Below are 16,647 nucleotides of genomic sequence, written 5' to 3'. Positions count from 1 at the left end.
CTTATAATATGAAAAAAAACAATGTGCTCAATTCCAAAAGTAGTTGCGCATAATTTACTCACATTAATAAAGTTTTTTAATGGTCTAACTTATGGAGAAATGCATTGTCCTCTCGAGTTTTAAAATTTCTTTTTTGCATATTTTTTGTATTTTATATTTTTGTTAAATATAGATAACTGTTTTGAATCAGAGTTCAAATAACTTAAAATTTCAATGATATATTATATTTCATTGAAATTGTCTGATTCAAGTGGCGGATATAGGGGATACCAAAGAGACAATTTTGACAGGGCCTTTCCCTTGAACAGCTCTCTTAATAATTCGTAAATATGTTTTTTTTGGTTTTAAGTTTATAAGACACCTAAGACCAAGCCTAAGGCACTTAATTTTATCTATTGGATCTACTGGACCTCTTTAAGATCAGTATTTTAACCATACATTGGTTTAACTAATTCTATTTTTTTGCAATTCAACTCTAAGTAAAAGAGATTACAAACCAGTCATTTTTATAGTAATTTGAAACTTTTTAACTTTACTGAACAAATTTTTATTTTGAGAAAGTCACTATGGGAAATAAATTGAATATTTACAATTTTAAACCATATTTGGCTATATTAAGGGCTTTACACATTGAGAGTAGTTTTTGTCAAAAATTCCATTTTTGAAAGAATTCTGATGTTTCTACCTACAGCGCTGCAGGCAATTTCTTTTTAAAAACGCATTTTTTAACGAAAATTGCTCCAGTGTGTAGAGGCCATTAGGCCTGACCTCAAAAATTTAAATAAAATTATAGTATTTTTTACATGTTTTGAAAACTTAATTTTTTTTGCCAAATTCTTGTACAAAACCTAATTTTCAAAATCTTCAAAATATGCTTTTAAAGGAACTTTGGGTAAAATTTTGATCAACTTTTCTCAAAGGAAGGTACGATGTCGCCTTCAAAGATGTATTAGGGAATATCTCGCTGAAGCTTTCCTCATTACGCCCTAAACTAAAATAATCAAAATAGGATTAGCATTGAATTTTTGAAAAAAAATCAAAAAGCTTTTGAGATTCGTAAAGAGAATTTTCCATTCCATTTTTGATCAATTTCCCATAACTTTCTACAAGAAAAATTTTCTTGGTGGCTTTAGCAAGCTTTTAGCTTACGAAATCCTCCGAAAGATTGAATTTAATTTAAATTTTTAATTTTAAACACATAAAAGAACAATGTTTCTTTATCCGGATTTACCACCCAAGAAAGTCATGAAACAAAATAGCTGCCTTATAGAACCAAGGCTTCACAAATCTTTTAATACACCTCGACAAGGCTTATAATGAGAATTTTGTGTTGAAATTTCTGTAGAAGCCTATCATAAGCCCATTAAGAGTTCGCCACTTTACTTTAAGTAATCACAGAGACGGATCAAGAACGTTATAAGCAGATTTTATGAATTCTAACTTCTATAATTCGTATTACTTAGAGCATACGTTTTAATTTTAAACGTTCCAGAATTTTTTTTTTAAAGAAATGTTCTCGTTTGGGCCTTTTACTGTGTATCTGCAACGGTCATATCATAGGCAAAAAACCGAGAGATTGTACTGTTTGTTTTTTTTTCCGGCCCTGTATGGAGGCTATCTATAGAAAAAAATTTGAGCCGCTTTCTTTTTTACCTCGGAAGATATTTGGAAGATAATTTTGAATTTTTCGATTTGTGACTTTTTGCCCCAGTCTGCCCTACCTATAAAATGCGCCTAGTCCCATCTGTGGACGCCACACAGACCAACTCCTATACATTTTTGCCCATTGTCCTTTCCTAGAATTCACTGACACTGACAACAGTTTTCTCTGCGTGAGGGAACTATTTTCTCCCGCAAGGGGCGCTGGCAACTGTTCTCAATCTTTAGTTTTGCTTCTTCATAGTTTAACCATACAAATTTGACCTTTTTCATACAAATATTCATCATCTGAATTCTGAATAGATTATTACAAATAAATCTATACAGCAGTATATAATTTGTAATATCAAATGAGCCACAAAGCTTCACCTCCATGGTTTCTACTTGATAAAACTTTGTGATAGAATTCGAGTGCAGGGTTATCTATAAAATATCTACAAAACTTTTGGATTAACTTGAAGATTGGAGCCACCTTCTACCTGGCCATGTAACTTCTTGTTATAAGGAAATTACAAAAGTTGAACTCCTTTTCCACAAACTTTTGATTTTCGAGTTATGTGAGTTTCCTATTTCAAACATGGCTGTGGGAAAATCCATTAACTTCTTCTCATTATGGTGTCACTTAAACATGTTTTGCTTCAATATACAGTAAAAACACTTCTCATCTGAGATTGTTCTGGAAATTCATTTTATCCCCACTATGTGCAATAATGACAGAATTACCGGTAGTACGTTGAGGATAAAATTAAATTATCCTGTTTCAGCACTACCCCTGCAGCTAATTTTCTCACATACCGACATATTTATTCATTTAGTGCGCCACATTAGCGAAGAATACCTTGAAAATTGCTATATATTGCATTTCTGACACTAATCAAACCACTTTGAACCTTAGTCAAATTACAGGTTATATTACATCAAGTAATTAATCTCACCTTGTTTTATTTATTTGATAATGACACGCTCCTTATTGACTTGAGAGATTGCTCCCTCAATTGCAACAGAAGTGGATACCATGAGATGAAACCATGTGCTTTTCACCAATTTAAAATGCTTTCGAGAAGCATTTTAAGTGAAATCTTGTCACATTACCATTAACTCTTTAAGCTTCTAATCTTAGTGTAGCAAAAAGAGTTTTTCTTTACTGCAAAATTCTTGACAGGGCATAAATTTCCTTCTCAAAACACTTAACGAAGAGAACTTTATAAAAGGTTAAAAATACATAGCAAAACTTTAACAAAGTAATGATTTGTATCACTAAATGAAATGTCTAGTAAAATACTCCAACCTTTTGGAACAATTGAACTCTGTAAGACTTACGCTAAGATCGTCACAATCACTTAAATAAATTTCCATAACACATAACCTCAAATATTGTCCCGTCCCGAGTACAAACGCTTCTGGAGACAGAACGGAAAGAGATATCGACAAGCGGTTTTCGACAAAGGTTAAATGTCGATGGGTGCTAGAAGTAGGTGACGTCAAACCCAACCCTCTATCCATCCTAGCGCCATTTAGGAATACCACCAAATTTTGTTTTTTCAATAACTCTGCCCCTATGACATCGATCGATCTCAAATTTTAGTATGTTATAGCTGGGTCTAAGAGCTTTCGATTAAAAAACAATTTAAGCCGCTCCGACCCCCTGATCCGAAGGGGTCAAAAATTGCACTTTTAAATGGCCATATCTCCGGTTCCAATAATAAGAATTTGCAAAATTCTTGTGTTATGAAAAGCTCTCGTAGAGTACTACAACTATTTTGGCACCCCAACTTCATCTAATCAAAGGTCCGATTAATCGAAAAATAAAAAAAAAACGATTTTTTTCTTTAAAATCTGAGGTCGAGACTTTTCCAACGGTAGGTTTTTCAGGACAATCTGTCTTTCTGGTGAGCGTCGGAATTTGTTGATCAAATCCTATGAATCAAATACTCAATTTCACCAGAGCTTTCGACACTTATCGTGTTTACCTCAGTGGTTCTTGGTTGGTCTTTTCTTTAGGATTTTTGTCACTAATTCCTCTACTTTCTTATGCATCAGTTTTGAATTTGGTTAGGAGCTAATTTTCTTCTTTCTTTTTTACACAACGAACGAACTGGTACTTGATTTTTCATATACTTGAATATTCAAGTACCAGTCCGTTCACTGTGTAAAAAAGAAAGAAGAAAATTAGCTCCTAACCAAATTTAAAACTGATGCATAAGAAAGTAGAGGAATTAGTGACAAAAATCCTAAAGGAAACACCAATCAAGACCCACTGAGGTAAACACGATAAGTGTCGAAAGCTCTGGTGAAATTGTGTGTTTGATTCATAGGATTTAATCAACAAATTTCGACGCTCACCGAAAGGACAGATTGTCCTGAAAAACCTAGCTCAGTTACACCACCGTCGGCTATCCCTTTATACAACTTTCCAACGGTATGTCGCACTCCTCTCTCGATATTCCCCGAACCTGAGCTATAATCTAAAATGTCTTGACCGGACTGCATTTTTTGGTGTCCTGAGGCGTTTTCAATGAAATTTTAGTATTATATTGTATCTGAGATCGAGATCTTTCTAACGATGGGTCCCATCCGTTCTTACTTCATGCAACTGTACCGCGACCCTTGCTATATCGAAATTGACCGACTCTATCTCTGATGCTTATGCCTTCGGTACACCTTTTAGATCGGTAAAATTTCATGAAATCAAGATTCACTTCTCTTTCTTTCTTAAAAGACTTGCATAAGTCTATCCCACTCTTTCGGTCTCAAAATTGGACTGAACCAAATTTAATTTGGTGTGATGTTCAAAAGAAGAAGAAGAGTGCGAAAGAGTAGGATAGGCATATGCTAAACTTTTAAGAAAGAAAGGGCTGTGAATTTTGATTTTATGAAATTTGACCGATCTAAAAGGTGTGCCAGAGCCATTATTAACCGATTTCAATGATCTTTTTTTTTTCTTTTGTTGGCCTTGCGCACTCATACTATTTAAAATAGAAAATGACCAGTGATAAGCCCAAATAAGCTTATGGTAGCTGAAATTCTCTACAAGTGACCTCGAAATACGTGCAACTCTGTGTGCTTTGCTTGCAACTCGGAATGCGTGAAAATTCGATTGTGAGTTGAATTTTAGGAGTAAAGCCTGTCACACCTTTTAGCTCGATATAATTTCATGATATCAAAATTCGCGTCTCAGTCTATCTCAAAAGATTTGCATAAGTCTACCCTACTCTTCGGGCTCGAAATTGGACTGAACTAATTTTAATTTGGTGTGATGTAGAAATGATGAAGAAGAGTGCAAAAGAGTGGGATAGATATATGCGAAGCTTTTAAGAAAGATAGGGATGTCAATTTCGCTTACATGAAATTTTCCTTATCTAAGGTGTGTCGAAGCCATAAAGAATCGCGCCGAGCCAATTTTATCCATTTCGACCGACAAGAACAGTTTACTCGACTCGATTCTTTACCTCAAAATTCGACTCACAATCAAATTTTCATGCATTCCGAGTTGCACGCATTCCAAGGTAACCTGTAACGAATCTCAGCTACCATAACCTTATCTGGGCTTATCACTGGTTTTTAGATGACAAAAGAAAAAAAACTAAAAAGAAGTATACTTTCGAATGTAAAGTCTTTTACTTCTTCGTGATTTTCTTTTTCTCTTTGACCATCTGAAACAATGAAAAAAATCTCAAAATTCTAAAATTGACATGATTCCGAATTAAATAGTAAATACCAGGAGCAGGGGGGTGACATTAGCTCTGAAAAATGCGACCAGTTTTAGTGTAATTTTTTTCTGTTTTCGTACACATTTCACGAGATATATCCAAAACTATGTAGGTAGCAAATTTTGGGTTTTCGGTTGCCTATTCTATTTTAAATAGGCTTTTATTTTGTACTTGTATTATTTGATAATTCATTCTGCAATGACAGAAAAGACTTAATAAACTCAAAAGTTTTTTCGGCACGCTAAAAACATATGGAAAACATAGAAAACGTCATGCCCCTGGAGCATTATAAAAGTAATCTATTGTTCTTGATTAATGATTTCCCTTGATAGCTTTTGTTGATTTAGCTAAATATTTCCCTTTTTCATTCAATTCATTTTTGTATTGAATGAAATAATCCACAGCCATTTCAATTGAATGGCAAAGCTTTTCGGAGATAATCATGAAATAATTGAGGATTTGTGTAAATACTGGCGATATGTATTTGAGCTCAACGAGAGGAAAATTTTGTCCAATGTTTGGGAACATCGAGAAGCTTAAAGCGACCATATATTCGTATATTTATCTCCATCTACAGCAATATCGATCAATATTACAGACAGGAGGTCACTAAAAAGGCTGCAGTACAGGACTAAGCAAAGCAATCAGATGGTCATAAATACTGTATAGGTGCTTAGTAACAATCTATCACAAATTTTATGGTGTATTCTGGTTGTAACAATGAAGACAATTCTGAATTTAATTGCTAGCATAAGGATGTTCTATTCAATTTTGACATATGTCATATTATTTTCGACATTGAGATTTTCAAATTCAAATCCCACTAAATTTCCTGTAACGACCCAGTTAATTCCGTGCCTGACAGGATAAAAAGGAAACTATCTGTTGATGATTCCCAGTGCAAATGTTAGGATAGATTCAAAAAGAAAGTTATAAATTCTGCTTGATGGACAGACAATAATGCACTCAAATCTCTCTTCCAGAGTCTCTTTGAGCTGGAGCTGGCCGGTTGCAATGAGGTCACCGAAGCTGGACTCTGGGCATGCCTCACCCCCAGAATAGTCTCCCTCTCGTTGGCGGATTGCATCAACATCGCCGACGAGGCGGTTGGTGCCGTGGCACAGTTACTTCCATCTCTCTACGAATTTTCACTGCAGGTAAATTATGCATTCACCCGAGTGCAATAATCAATCACCGTTCATTCACATTGCTATATATATATATATATTATCTTATATGCTGGATAATAAATTGAATTTTACCCTTTTCCGCTGCAGGCTTATCACGTTACAGATGCTGCTCTGGGGTATTTTTCACCAAAGCAAAGCCACAGTCTCAGCATTTTAAGACTGCAATCGTGTTGGGAACTCACAAATCATGGCATCGTTAATATCGGTAAGATACCCAATAATAACATCCACAAATCTCAATAAGAAAACCTCTGAGGATTCATGAATTTACTCGAACGATTTATTCTCAATATGAATCATTGTATAGGGATTGTAGGATAGTAAAGAGATCCACGGAAGGTTTCATATAGGGTAAGTGTGCCAAATTTCGGCATAGTTGCGTGCAAGTGGCAAAGTCTCAAGTTTGAAATGTAATATTTTTAATACAAATTGATTTTTTTTATTCCTTTTTCTTAAAGTGTGTTGCTTGGAACCCTGTAGACAATTTAACGTCTTTATTTACTCTCAAATCATTATTAAAATACATTTTAAAATGAATAAAAATATAGACATAGCTTTGGTGCCCTATTTCGACCACCTTCATTCTCATAGTTCCTTGCCCTTCAGGAATTCTTTCAGTGCCTTTTTCACGTCATCTCGTTTGTCGATGCTACATTTTTTCTTATTCTTTTGCATTATATAATTTCTAGAGTACGTAAAATCTAAAAATTCATGGAAATTCAAGGAACAAAAAAGGTGGCCGAAATTGCAAGCTGGCCGGAATTTGGTACACTTACCCTAACGACCATATATTCCTATTGACAAATTTTATTATTTTTTATCTGAAGTACACCTACATTAAAAATTTATAAATCTACCCACAAAAGTTAAAAATATCCTGGTAAAATGTATTTCAAAAAATGCGAAATGGATTGCTAACGAGAAAAAGCCCTAGAGGAAGTTTTTTTTTTATTTCACCGTCCCGATAATTAATCCAGTGGCATCCCACGTAAATTTTTACGCAACATTGGAAAATTGCTGAATAAATTGGAGCCGTGATTGAAAAATTTTCAATACAAATGCTCTATTGAATTTGCAATTTTATGAGAAATTTTAATAGTTCTAGAATAGTCTATTTATCACCGAATGCGCTAATTTATTGCATTTTCTGACCCAATTCATTTGGCACAAAAAAAAACAATGAGCTGTTATTTGTTTTTTTGCTGTGCAAGGTATAAAATTGATTATTTCGAACTTTTGCCAATGCAAAGGCACAATGAAGACAAAATTTTAATTTAATTTATATTACACAATTAAATTTAAAAATTAATCATTGTGGGAAAGATGATTGAAACAATTTTCACGATAAATATAATAATAATAGCAATATGATTTTCAAAACAAAATTCAGTTTTTCTGTAAAATGACAGGAATTATTGCCAATTGCTAACATTGACAATCAATCCTCCGCGTGAGGGCGCTATTTTCTTCCGCAAGTGGCGCTGACAATTGTACCCAATTTATGATCCTAAAAATTTTATTTGCAGAGCTTGACCAAATTGTTTAGAAATTCATAAAAATTTTGCAAATAATTGTCCTTATAGATTTACACTATGCAACAATTACGAACTTTTTCTGTCTTTGGAATAAAAAAACTTTTCTCTAAAAAAAACTATTTATTTTTCAGGTATTTTTAATAAATTATTTACAGCTTTTTAAAAATGTACTCCCTCTGTCCCGAAATAAGTCGTAAGTTTGCTAGTACATTTTATATGAAAGAATGAACGAGTTAGAGAAGAATCACATTGACAATAAAATGCTCACCGTAGCATCACCGTATTTCGTTAACTTACGCATTTTCATTGCAATTCTTACGCAAATTTTATATTACCGTATTACCTTATCTCATACGCGGTGGCACTAGGTGAAAATAATACAAGAAAATTGAAGAAATAAAACGAAAATGCTATAGGGTAAGTGTGCCAAATTCCGGCCAGCTTGCAATTTCGGCCATATTTTTTGTTCCTCGAATTTCCATGAATTTTTAGTTTTTGGACACTCTTGAGATTGTACAATGCAAAAAAATAACAAAAAATGTCGCTTCGACGAGCAAGATGATCTGAAAGAGATATTTAAAGAATTCTGGAAGGGCAAGGAACTATGAGAATGAAGGTGGCCGAAATAGGCTACCAATGCTATGTCTACACTTTTATTCATTTTAAAATGTATTAATAATGATTATAGAGAAAGTAAAGATGATAAATTGTCTGCAAGGCTCCAAGCAACATTCCTTATAAAAAAGTAACAAAAATATTCAATTTTTATTAAAAATATTACATTTCAAATTTGAGAGTTTGTCGCTTGCATGCAACTATGCCGAAATTTGGCACACTTACCCTAAACGGTGAACAAAAAAAAACTGTAAGAGAAATTAATCCTACAGTTTTTTTGCTCACCGTTTATCACATTTTCCTTTTATTTCTTCAATTTTCTGATATTATTTTCACCTAGTGCCACCGAGTATGAGATAAGGTAATACGGTAATCGAGAATTTGCGTAAGAATTGCAATGAAAATGCGTAAATTAACGAAATACGGTGAACATTTTACTGTCAATGTGATTCTGCCCTTATTTCGGGACAGAGGGAGTGACTCTTACAAGGATCCACTGTATTAGTTCACATTTAATTTATAAAACACAGTGAGATTACCTGCTTAAATTCGTGGTGAATGATAATGGCCATTAATCATTTCTTGACAGTGTCTCAACTTGAATAATTAAACCACTCTAGAGAGCTTAATTCTTAACCAATTGGAACAAATTTAGACTTATTTGAAAGGTCTTGGAATTCCTAATAAATTCATTGAGGTTAGCTGAGTTTACATTGGTTCTGATCCATTTTTAACAATCAGTAATATTTTATTCCACCGAACTTCAAAATTAAAAATTATACTGTGTAAAGTAGAATTCTCGGCATAAGTCGAGAAACGGCTTAGTTAGTGGGAAACTGATGGAACTGTAGTCTAATCATTATTTTGATTATAATTATGTTAAGCCATCTCCCGGCTTAAGTCATAAAGCGGTCTTCAGACTAGAGGTTTAGCCCAGTTCCCAAAGGTCTTAAATAGTGAGCAATTTTAATGCTTTTTGGGAACCTAATAGGTTTTTCATAATTTATAATCCCATCCTAAGTAAAACTTTGTCAAAAATCGTGATTGGTAATAAATTACAGCAGTTAAGCCATATGGTTAAGTCTTAAGTATGAAGCTGGTTTAAGTGCGTCTAGGTCATTAGTCGGATTCTTTCCGTACAGAAGTAGATCTTGAAAAATTCGAAAATCTATTTGAAGATCCAAAAAAGAGACTTTCTTACTTCTTAATACTTTCGCAAGGTGTCTGGAGTACATCCTGTTCGAATTTCGAAGTGTTCAAGTGTCAAAATGTAACGGTCTTCACATTTTGTAAGGAAAAAAAACAGAACAACGAAGCTTACTGTTCTTGTTCCATTATCTAATCACTCTATAATCACTGAGTAACTCTTATGCCAGCTTTTTAGTGTGATATTTGATAAAATTTCCTCACCTTGTTCGAAAATTTAGTATGAAAATTTGAAATTGAATTTGAATTCTTCGAACTTCAACGACTTTTTGTACAGAGTTGCATTTACCTTTTATCCAAGACACTATTGGAGAATCAAAATCTACTTCTACTGTTTGGGCTCATTATCTCATTTGCATACATTTGATAAAAAGTTTGTTGTTCTATAACTACCTAAACAAGAACATCAAATTAAACTAAGTACTTATTAAGGGCTTAATATGCAATTAATAGATGAGGTGTTTCATCAAAAAGACCTGCGTCATTTCATTTTTCGTTGGTACATTTTTTATAAATAAAAAGCAAGCTAACTTCCTTTTAGACACATTTTCTCAACATTACTTAACGTGACGAGAGAAATGTTGTTAATGACCGTTGTATCATGACCTTCTTTTTTGATCAGCCATGTCTTACTTTTGCCAAGTTGAAGGAAATTATTTTTATCTCGAAAATGCCAATTTGCAAACTTTGAAGAAGAAAAAAATATCAGAGCATCTTGCTGTTTTCTCGTGAATTTGGCAATATGCATGAGACACAAAATAAGGGTAGTAAATTTTACATCCTAATCACACAAACGTAAAATTGAAAACAATGTGATATGTTAATTAGATGAAAAGTAAAATAAAATTTATTGCCTTTCGCCAAATCATCAAGTGGGCAAAATTGTACCAAAAAACTTCTGTCTCTTCTCAATTTAAAGATAATTCTATGTGGCTGCGAGACTTTCAGCTGCCACCTCAACAGTAAAATGATCAATTTCCTTTTCTCCCCGCAAGAAGCTTCTATAAAATTGTTGATTTAATTCCCTTCACCGTGCGAAGACTGCCGTGCAAATTGGCATCAAATTCAATTACATCAGCTCCTTCGTACCTCAATTTTCCCATGCTAATTCAACATAACAATTAAATTTTCCCTTTTTTTCTCACATTTCTTTGCAGTCCATTCTCTACCACATTTGACAGTACTATCACTGTCTGGATGCAGTAAGGTCACCGATGACGGTGTTGAACTGATAGCTGAGAATCTACAGAAACTCCGAGCACTGGACTTATCGTGGTGTCCAAGGATAACAGATGCATCACTCGAGTATATTGCATGTGATCTTAATCAATTAGAAGAGCTGACACTGGATCGGTAAGTTATGCCCTAGACAGACTTACGGCTTTAGTCGAGAGATGGCTAGTGTTATTACAATTACGTTAAGCTATCTCTCGGCTTAGGCCATCGTAGGTCATGCTATGACCAGTAAACTGCCGAGTAGCTCCCAACTGACATGCTCTCTAGAAGTATCTTAGAGTCAAATGTTAAACATATTCAGAACGCCTAATTCTTTACCGATTTGGAAAATTTTGGATTTATTTGAAAGACCTTGAATTGTTTTTTTCCAAAGCTCGAAATTGGAGTGCTTGCACTGAGAAAAAAAGAGGGTGCGCTTAACTTTTTTTCCTCATAACTTTAACACTTTTAGGTGTAAAAATATATCAACATTTTTTAATGTGAATTTTACACCTTTTTTAAGGGTAAAATTAACATGAAAAAGGCTAACTTTAACCCCCAATACACCTAGAAAGGGTAGTATTTACACCGATTTTGGATCAATACTGCAGGGTAAAATTAACATTTTCGGAATGTTATTTTAACTTTTTCGGATTTCTCTCAGTGTGACTATCAGATTGCGTTAACTCGTTAACAGATTCTCAACCGATTTGAACCGATAGTCAAATTTATTTGGAACATCAATCTACTCGTCTTACCAGTAGGGGAATTCTGTAAAAATATGACAATGTCATATGACAAATTTTCGTGATTAAATTCGGAGAAGGACAACACTAAAGGCCGGTGAGTATCGAATGGCTATTACAAGCAGCTCTGTGAACTTCTCAATAATTGATATGAGTCACCTTTTCGAACACTTTCGCCGAATTTATTGCAAATAAAAATTCTAAATTTGTCATATGACATTATCATAGTATTACAGAATTCCCCTGCACTGAGAGAAATCCGAAAAAGTTAAAATAACATTCCGGAAATGTTAATTTTACCTTGCAGTATTTATCCAAAATCGGTGTAAATATTACCCTTTTTAGGTGTATTAGGAGTTAAAGGTATCCTTTTTCATGTTAATTTTACCCTTAAACAGGTGTAAAATTAACATTAAAAAATGTTGATATATTTTTAAACATAAAAATGTTAAAGTTACGAGGAAAAAAAGTTAATCGCACCCTCTTTTTTTATCAATGTGCAAGTAGGCGTAAATTAAAACCTTGAATTAACCCTTTCTTTCATACCTTACTTTTAAGAAACTCCTATAGAAAATACACCTTGCCAAATTCTCAAAAGGACATTGTTTTGCGCTCATAGTGGCGAACATCGAAACTAAAAAAAATAATGTTGCTGGTTCATGTGGCTCAACTGTCACTGACAAACTGAAATACAGTTCCTCAAATATCAACATTTTGGAAGTATAAATGACATATTTCTCACTCCTCAAATGTGAACAATACTTTCAAAAATGTAACGGAATTCATGTGAAATGCAATTAACCTAAATTAAGAAAAATAAGTTCAGAGATTTTGTCATTGTAATTTGTTGTTAAATAAATGCAATTTGTCTAGGAAATTCAAATAATATGGTGACAATAAGAAAGCACCGAAGAAAAGTGATTCTAATTCAGACCGCATGGAAAACTTTCTTCACATAACCTCAGTTTGTACATTTTGAGTTCAACCATCGTCCATATTTGAGGAATTCATATTTAAAGAACTTGACGGTATTTTTCAAGAGTTTTTTTTTATATCTAAATTTACGAGTGGTAGTGTAATTTCAGTGGAATTTTAATGTTTTTAATATGAGTTATGCGACACTGTGTGAACTCTAGGGAATACTGCAGTGATAACATTATATAAATTGTAAATGTAAAATTCGTGTTTTATTTATTTTTCGTGGGAATTTTTTTTTAAAGACTATATTTTTATACGATGGTTTTTGTTTTAAAATAAAGTCAAATCGTTAACATATGGTTAAATAAATTATACTACTGGCCCTTGTAACTTCCAGTGTTTCTGCCTAATTTGAGATAATTTCATTCGTCCTCCATTTATGTTCTAGTCCCGAAAGGCATCTATAGTTCAAATCTTAGCGTTAAGGCCTTAAGTAATGCCTGACACTTGGCATTTTTTAATGAAATGGAAATTCGAACGTTTTGCCATCTTAAAATTCCACAAAACTACACAAGAATTCACTCACTGTAGCAAACGTTTATACATTTCTCTCGTTCAGTATGTTGAGGATTGAAGTGTCAAGAATATCGAAATTCGAAATGGCAGAACAATCAGTGCTAAAGCGGTGAGTACGTGAACTTGCACTTTAGGCTTTCGGTAGATTTTCGAATAGGTTTGGCTTGGCTTTGGAGTGGCTTTGTCTTTTCGAAGCGTTATACTGAACGGAGCCATTGTTGACATTATTTGACAATTGAAGTATCAAGAATATCAAAATTCGACATGGCAGAACAATCAGAACTAAAGCGTCGAGTACGTGAACTTACATTCTAAGCTTCCAGTAGATTTTCGAATAGGCTTGGCTCGACTTTGGAGTGGTTTTGTTTCTTTGAAAGGTTATTACTGGACCGAACATTTGATTGTGCAACAGTGCCTTGGATAAAAGACAAATAAAACTCTATTTGTACAAAAAATAGTTAATTTTCGAAGAGTTCAAACTCAGTTTTGAATTTTCACACTAAATTTTCGCACAAGATCAGGAAAATTTATAAAGCATCACACTAAAAAGTTCGCAAATAAAGTTACTCAGTGATTATGGAGTGATTAAATAATGGGACAGAAACAGTAAACGTAGTTGCTCTATGTTTTTCCTCACGACAAAGTGAAGATTTAAACATTTTGACGTTTGTGCACTTCGAAATTCGAAAAGAATGTATTTAAGCCATGTTGCGGAATTATCAAGATGTACGAAATATCTCTTTTTTGGCTTTTCAAATAGATCTTGGAATTTTTTAAACTCTATCTGTGAAATGGTGAGAATGACAACTCAGCATTTTTTCTCATATCACATGAGTTCGAAAATGCGAACTATTGATTTTTTTAATTAAATCCCTTCAAATTTAAATACTAATATTATGCAAATGCAGTAGGTCTTGGTTGATTTGTTAAACAAAATTCATTGTCATTTCAATTGCCAGAAATTTCAAATATGTGACGTCTGACTATACCACGTGAGCTTAAATGACAATGTCACGGCTACAGAATCACATTTTCGAAAAAGCTCCTCTGAGATTCGAACAAAATTTATCATATGGCATTACCAGAGTGTTACAGAATTCCCCTCCTGAGAGGACTTTTATAAATTTTTCTATTTTTCTGAGTTTTTTTTTCGTCTTCTTCTATCAAGCAATTAAGTTTTTCTTTTAAGGATGCATGAACGTCCAAAGAGATGAATAATTTCATAGTTTTCCACTCATATTTACTCTAAATATTGCCTCAACTTTGACGAAGTTTCGAAAATTGCAATTGAAGTGGAAAGAGTTTTGTATTTATTTTAGAATTTTATACACACGAGAATAGCTATTAAAAATTAATTCAGTGCGGTTTCGAATTGAATTATTAAATCAGTTCCTCGTTTGTTTGATTATTCCAATGTGTCTCTCAAGAATTTGTTTAAAACAAATTTTGAAAATTTAATTGCAAAACTGCAATTAAAAGCTATGCGGTATTTTTATATATAAAATAACTTATTTATTAATTAAATAATAAATGTGTACCTATTCTTTCAGTTAGATCAATAAAAGCATAAATTGATTTGTAAATTGAAATATCCCAATACTCCCAGTAGCAATCAAATAACACAAAAGGTTTGAAGGTTCAAAATCCACATTAAGCTCTATTTTCTGGATCCAAATGGAATACTAGGAAAATTGATAATTAAATGATGTAACCTCTGTCATGATATTTACAATAATACAGTGCATGTTAACTTTATCCAATTGACAGCAAATATACAATGACCATTTAATACCATCAATTATTTCAATTAGTTTAATTTTTCATTGGAAAACCCATCTTAATTTAAAAGCAATTTTACATCGGTGCTTTCGTACCGTGAACGTTTATTATTAATAATAAAACAGTCCATTTTCTCCTTTCTGAGCATTAGAAAAGTAAAAAGACGATGCATTCTTGTGAATTTTGAAACATAACAACCCTTTATTCTGCCCTATCCGTCGATATAAGCACTATATAAGAACGTTCCACTCAATTTGCAAAATCTCCTATTCATAGGCAATTTTTTTCCACATTGAGAACACGATTCTATTTGAATACATTGGCTCATGCGGCTTTCAATCACTAAAAAGGTAATTTATCTAAACAACCAGAAGTCTTATTTATCCTTTTATTGAAAAAAAAACTCAGCTTTAATATGTATTTTAGGAAGAAATATTTTTTTTTTATGAAATAGTACTTTTTAATATCTGTGTTAATTCGTTATTTCTGGTTTAGTAAAACGTATTAAAATCCTCGTAATCTTAGCTGTTTCTTTAATATTCGGAAATAAAACAATGAGATGTATGTGACAATTTCATTTTTTCTCTATTTTATGTAGGTAGAAAAATCTACATAAAATCCACAAACATTTCCATGGAAGTATTCCACAGAAAAAATCTTCTATAAATTCACTGGAATTTCTTTGGAATATATTATGGAAAATTCGCATGGAATTTTCAAGGAGATACAGGAAAATTCCGAGGAATTTTTCGCTTGTTATTCCTATTCCGCTTTCTTTTCCTATGGGGAAACCTCTTCGAAAATCTACCGAAATCTTCCCCATAGCAAACTTCCGCGGAAATTCCATTGGAAATTTTGCGTCAAATTCCGCACATTCAATGGAATTTGATGCTAAATTTCCGCAGTCTTCCATGGAATTTTTCCTAGGAGAGGCCATGGAAAATTTGAACAACATACAATGGTAATTCAACGACAATTTCCATGGAAGTCCATAGAAAGTTTGTATGGAAAATCAAACGTGAAACGTCCGCGGATTCCACTGGAATTTTCCATGGAATATTCCAGAAGTTTTCCTATGGATTTTTCATGAATTTTACGGCAACACGCCCGCTTTTTTGTAGGAAAATTCCTGCTTATTTCCTGGGTAAAATCCAAGGAATAATTCCACGGAAAATTCCAATAACTTTCCATACAACATACAGATTTCTAAGAAAATTCCACACGTTTGTTTCTTCGTTTTACCACTAGAACAGGGGTGTGCAAGAACCGTTTGAAACCGAATAAACGTCGAAATAAGTTTGTTCAAGTAGCGTTTTGCCCGGTTTTGCCATTGATGCATGAGTTTCATTTGACGTTTGATCGGTTTTAAACGATTCTTGCACGCCTCTGCACTGGAATATTTTTGTGGCGCTACAAAACAGATGGATTTATTTTGCTCGAAGAGATGTTATTGATTTCTGTGTTACATATAATATTATGAATTATGCGACGCTGCGTT

The 16,647-nt window shown here is 33.3% G+C and overlaps 1 protein-coding gene across 4 annotated transcripts in view; it reads left to right on the top strand.

The window, feature by feature from the left end:
- The window catches only part of LOC129802188 (F-box/LRR-repeat protein 16), a 66,524-nt gene that overhangs the window by 32,687 nt on the left and 17,190 nt on the right, over positions 1 to 16,647 (top strand). For all 4 annotated transcript variants that reach the window (XM_055847822.1, XM_055847821.1, XM_055847823.1 and 1 more), the window contains exons 3-5: positions 6,353 to 6,526; positions 6,647 to 6,764; positions 11,073 to 11,268. In XM_055847822.1, coding sequence (XP_055703797.1) covers positions 6,353 to 6,526; positions 6,647 to 6,764; positions 11,073 to 11,268 — 488 coding nt within the window. The remainder of the gene's footprint in view (positions 1 to 6,352; positions 6,527 to 6,646; positions 6,765 to 11,072; positions 11,269 to 16,647) is intronic.

The sequence above is a fragment of the Phlebotomus papatasi genome, chromosome 2, assembly GCF_024763615.1.
Source record: "Phlebotomus papatasi isolate M1 chromosome 2, Ppap_2.1, whole genome shotgun sequence".
Classification (NCBI taxonomy): domain Eukaryota; kingdom Metazoa; phylum Arthropoda; class Insecta; order Diptera; family Psychodidae; genus Phlebotomus; species Phlebotomus papatasi.
The sequence above is the reverse complement of the archived record's forward strand: the minus strand, read 5'-3'. Positions and strand labels throughout refer to the sequence as shown.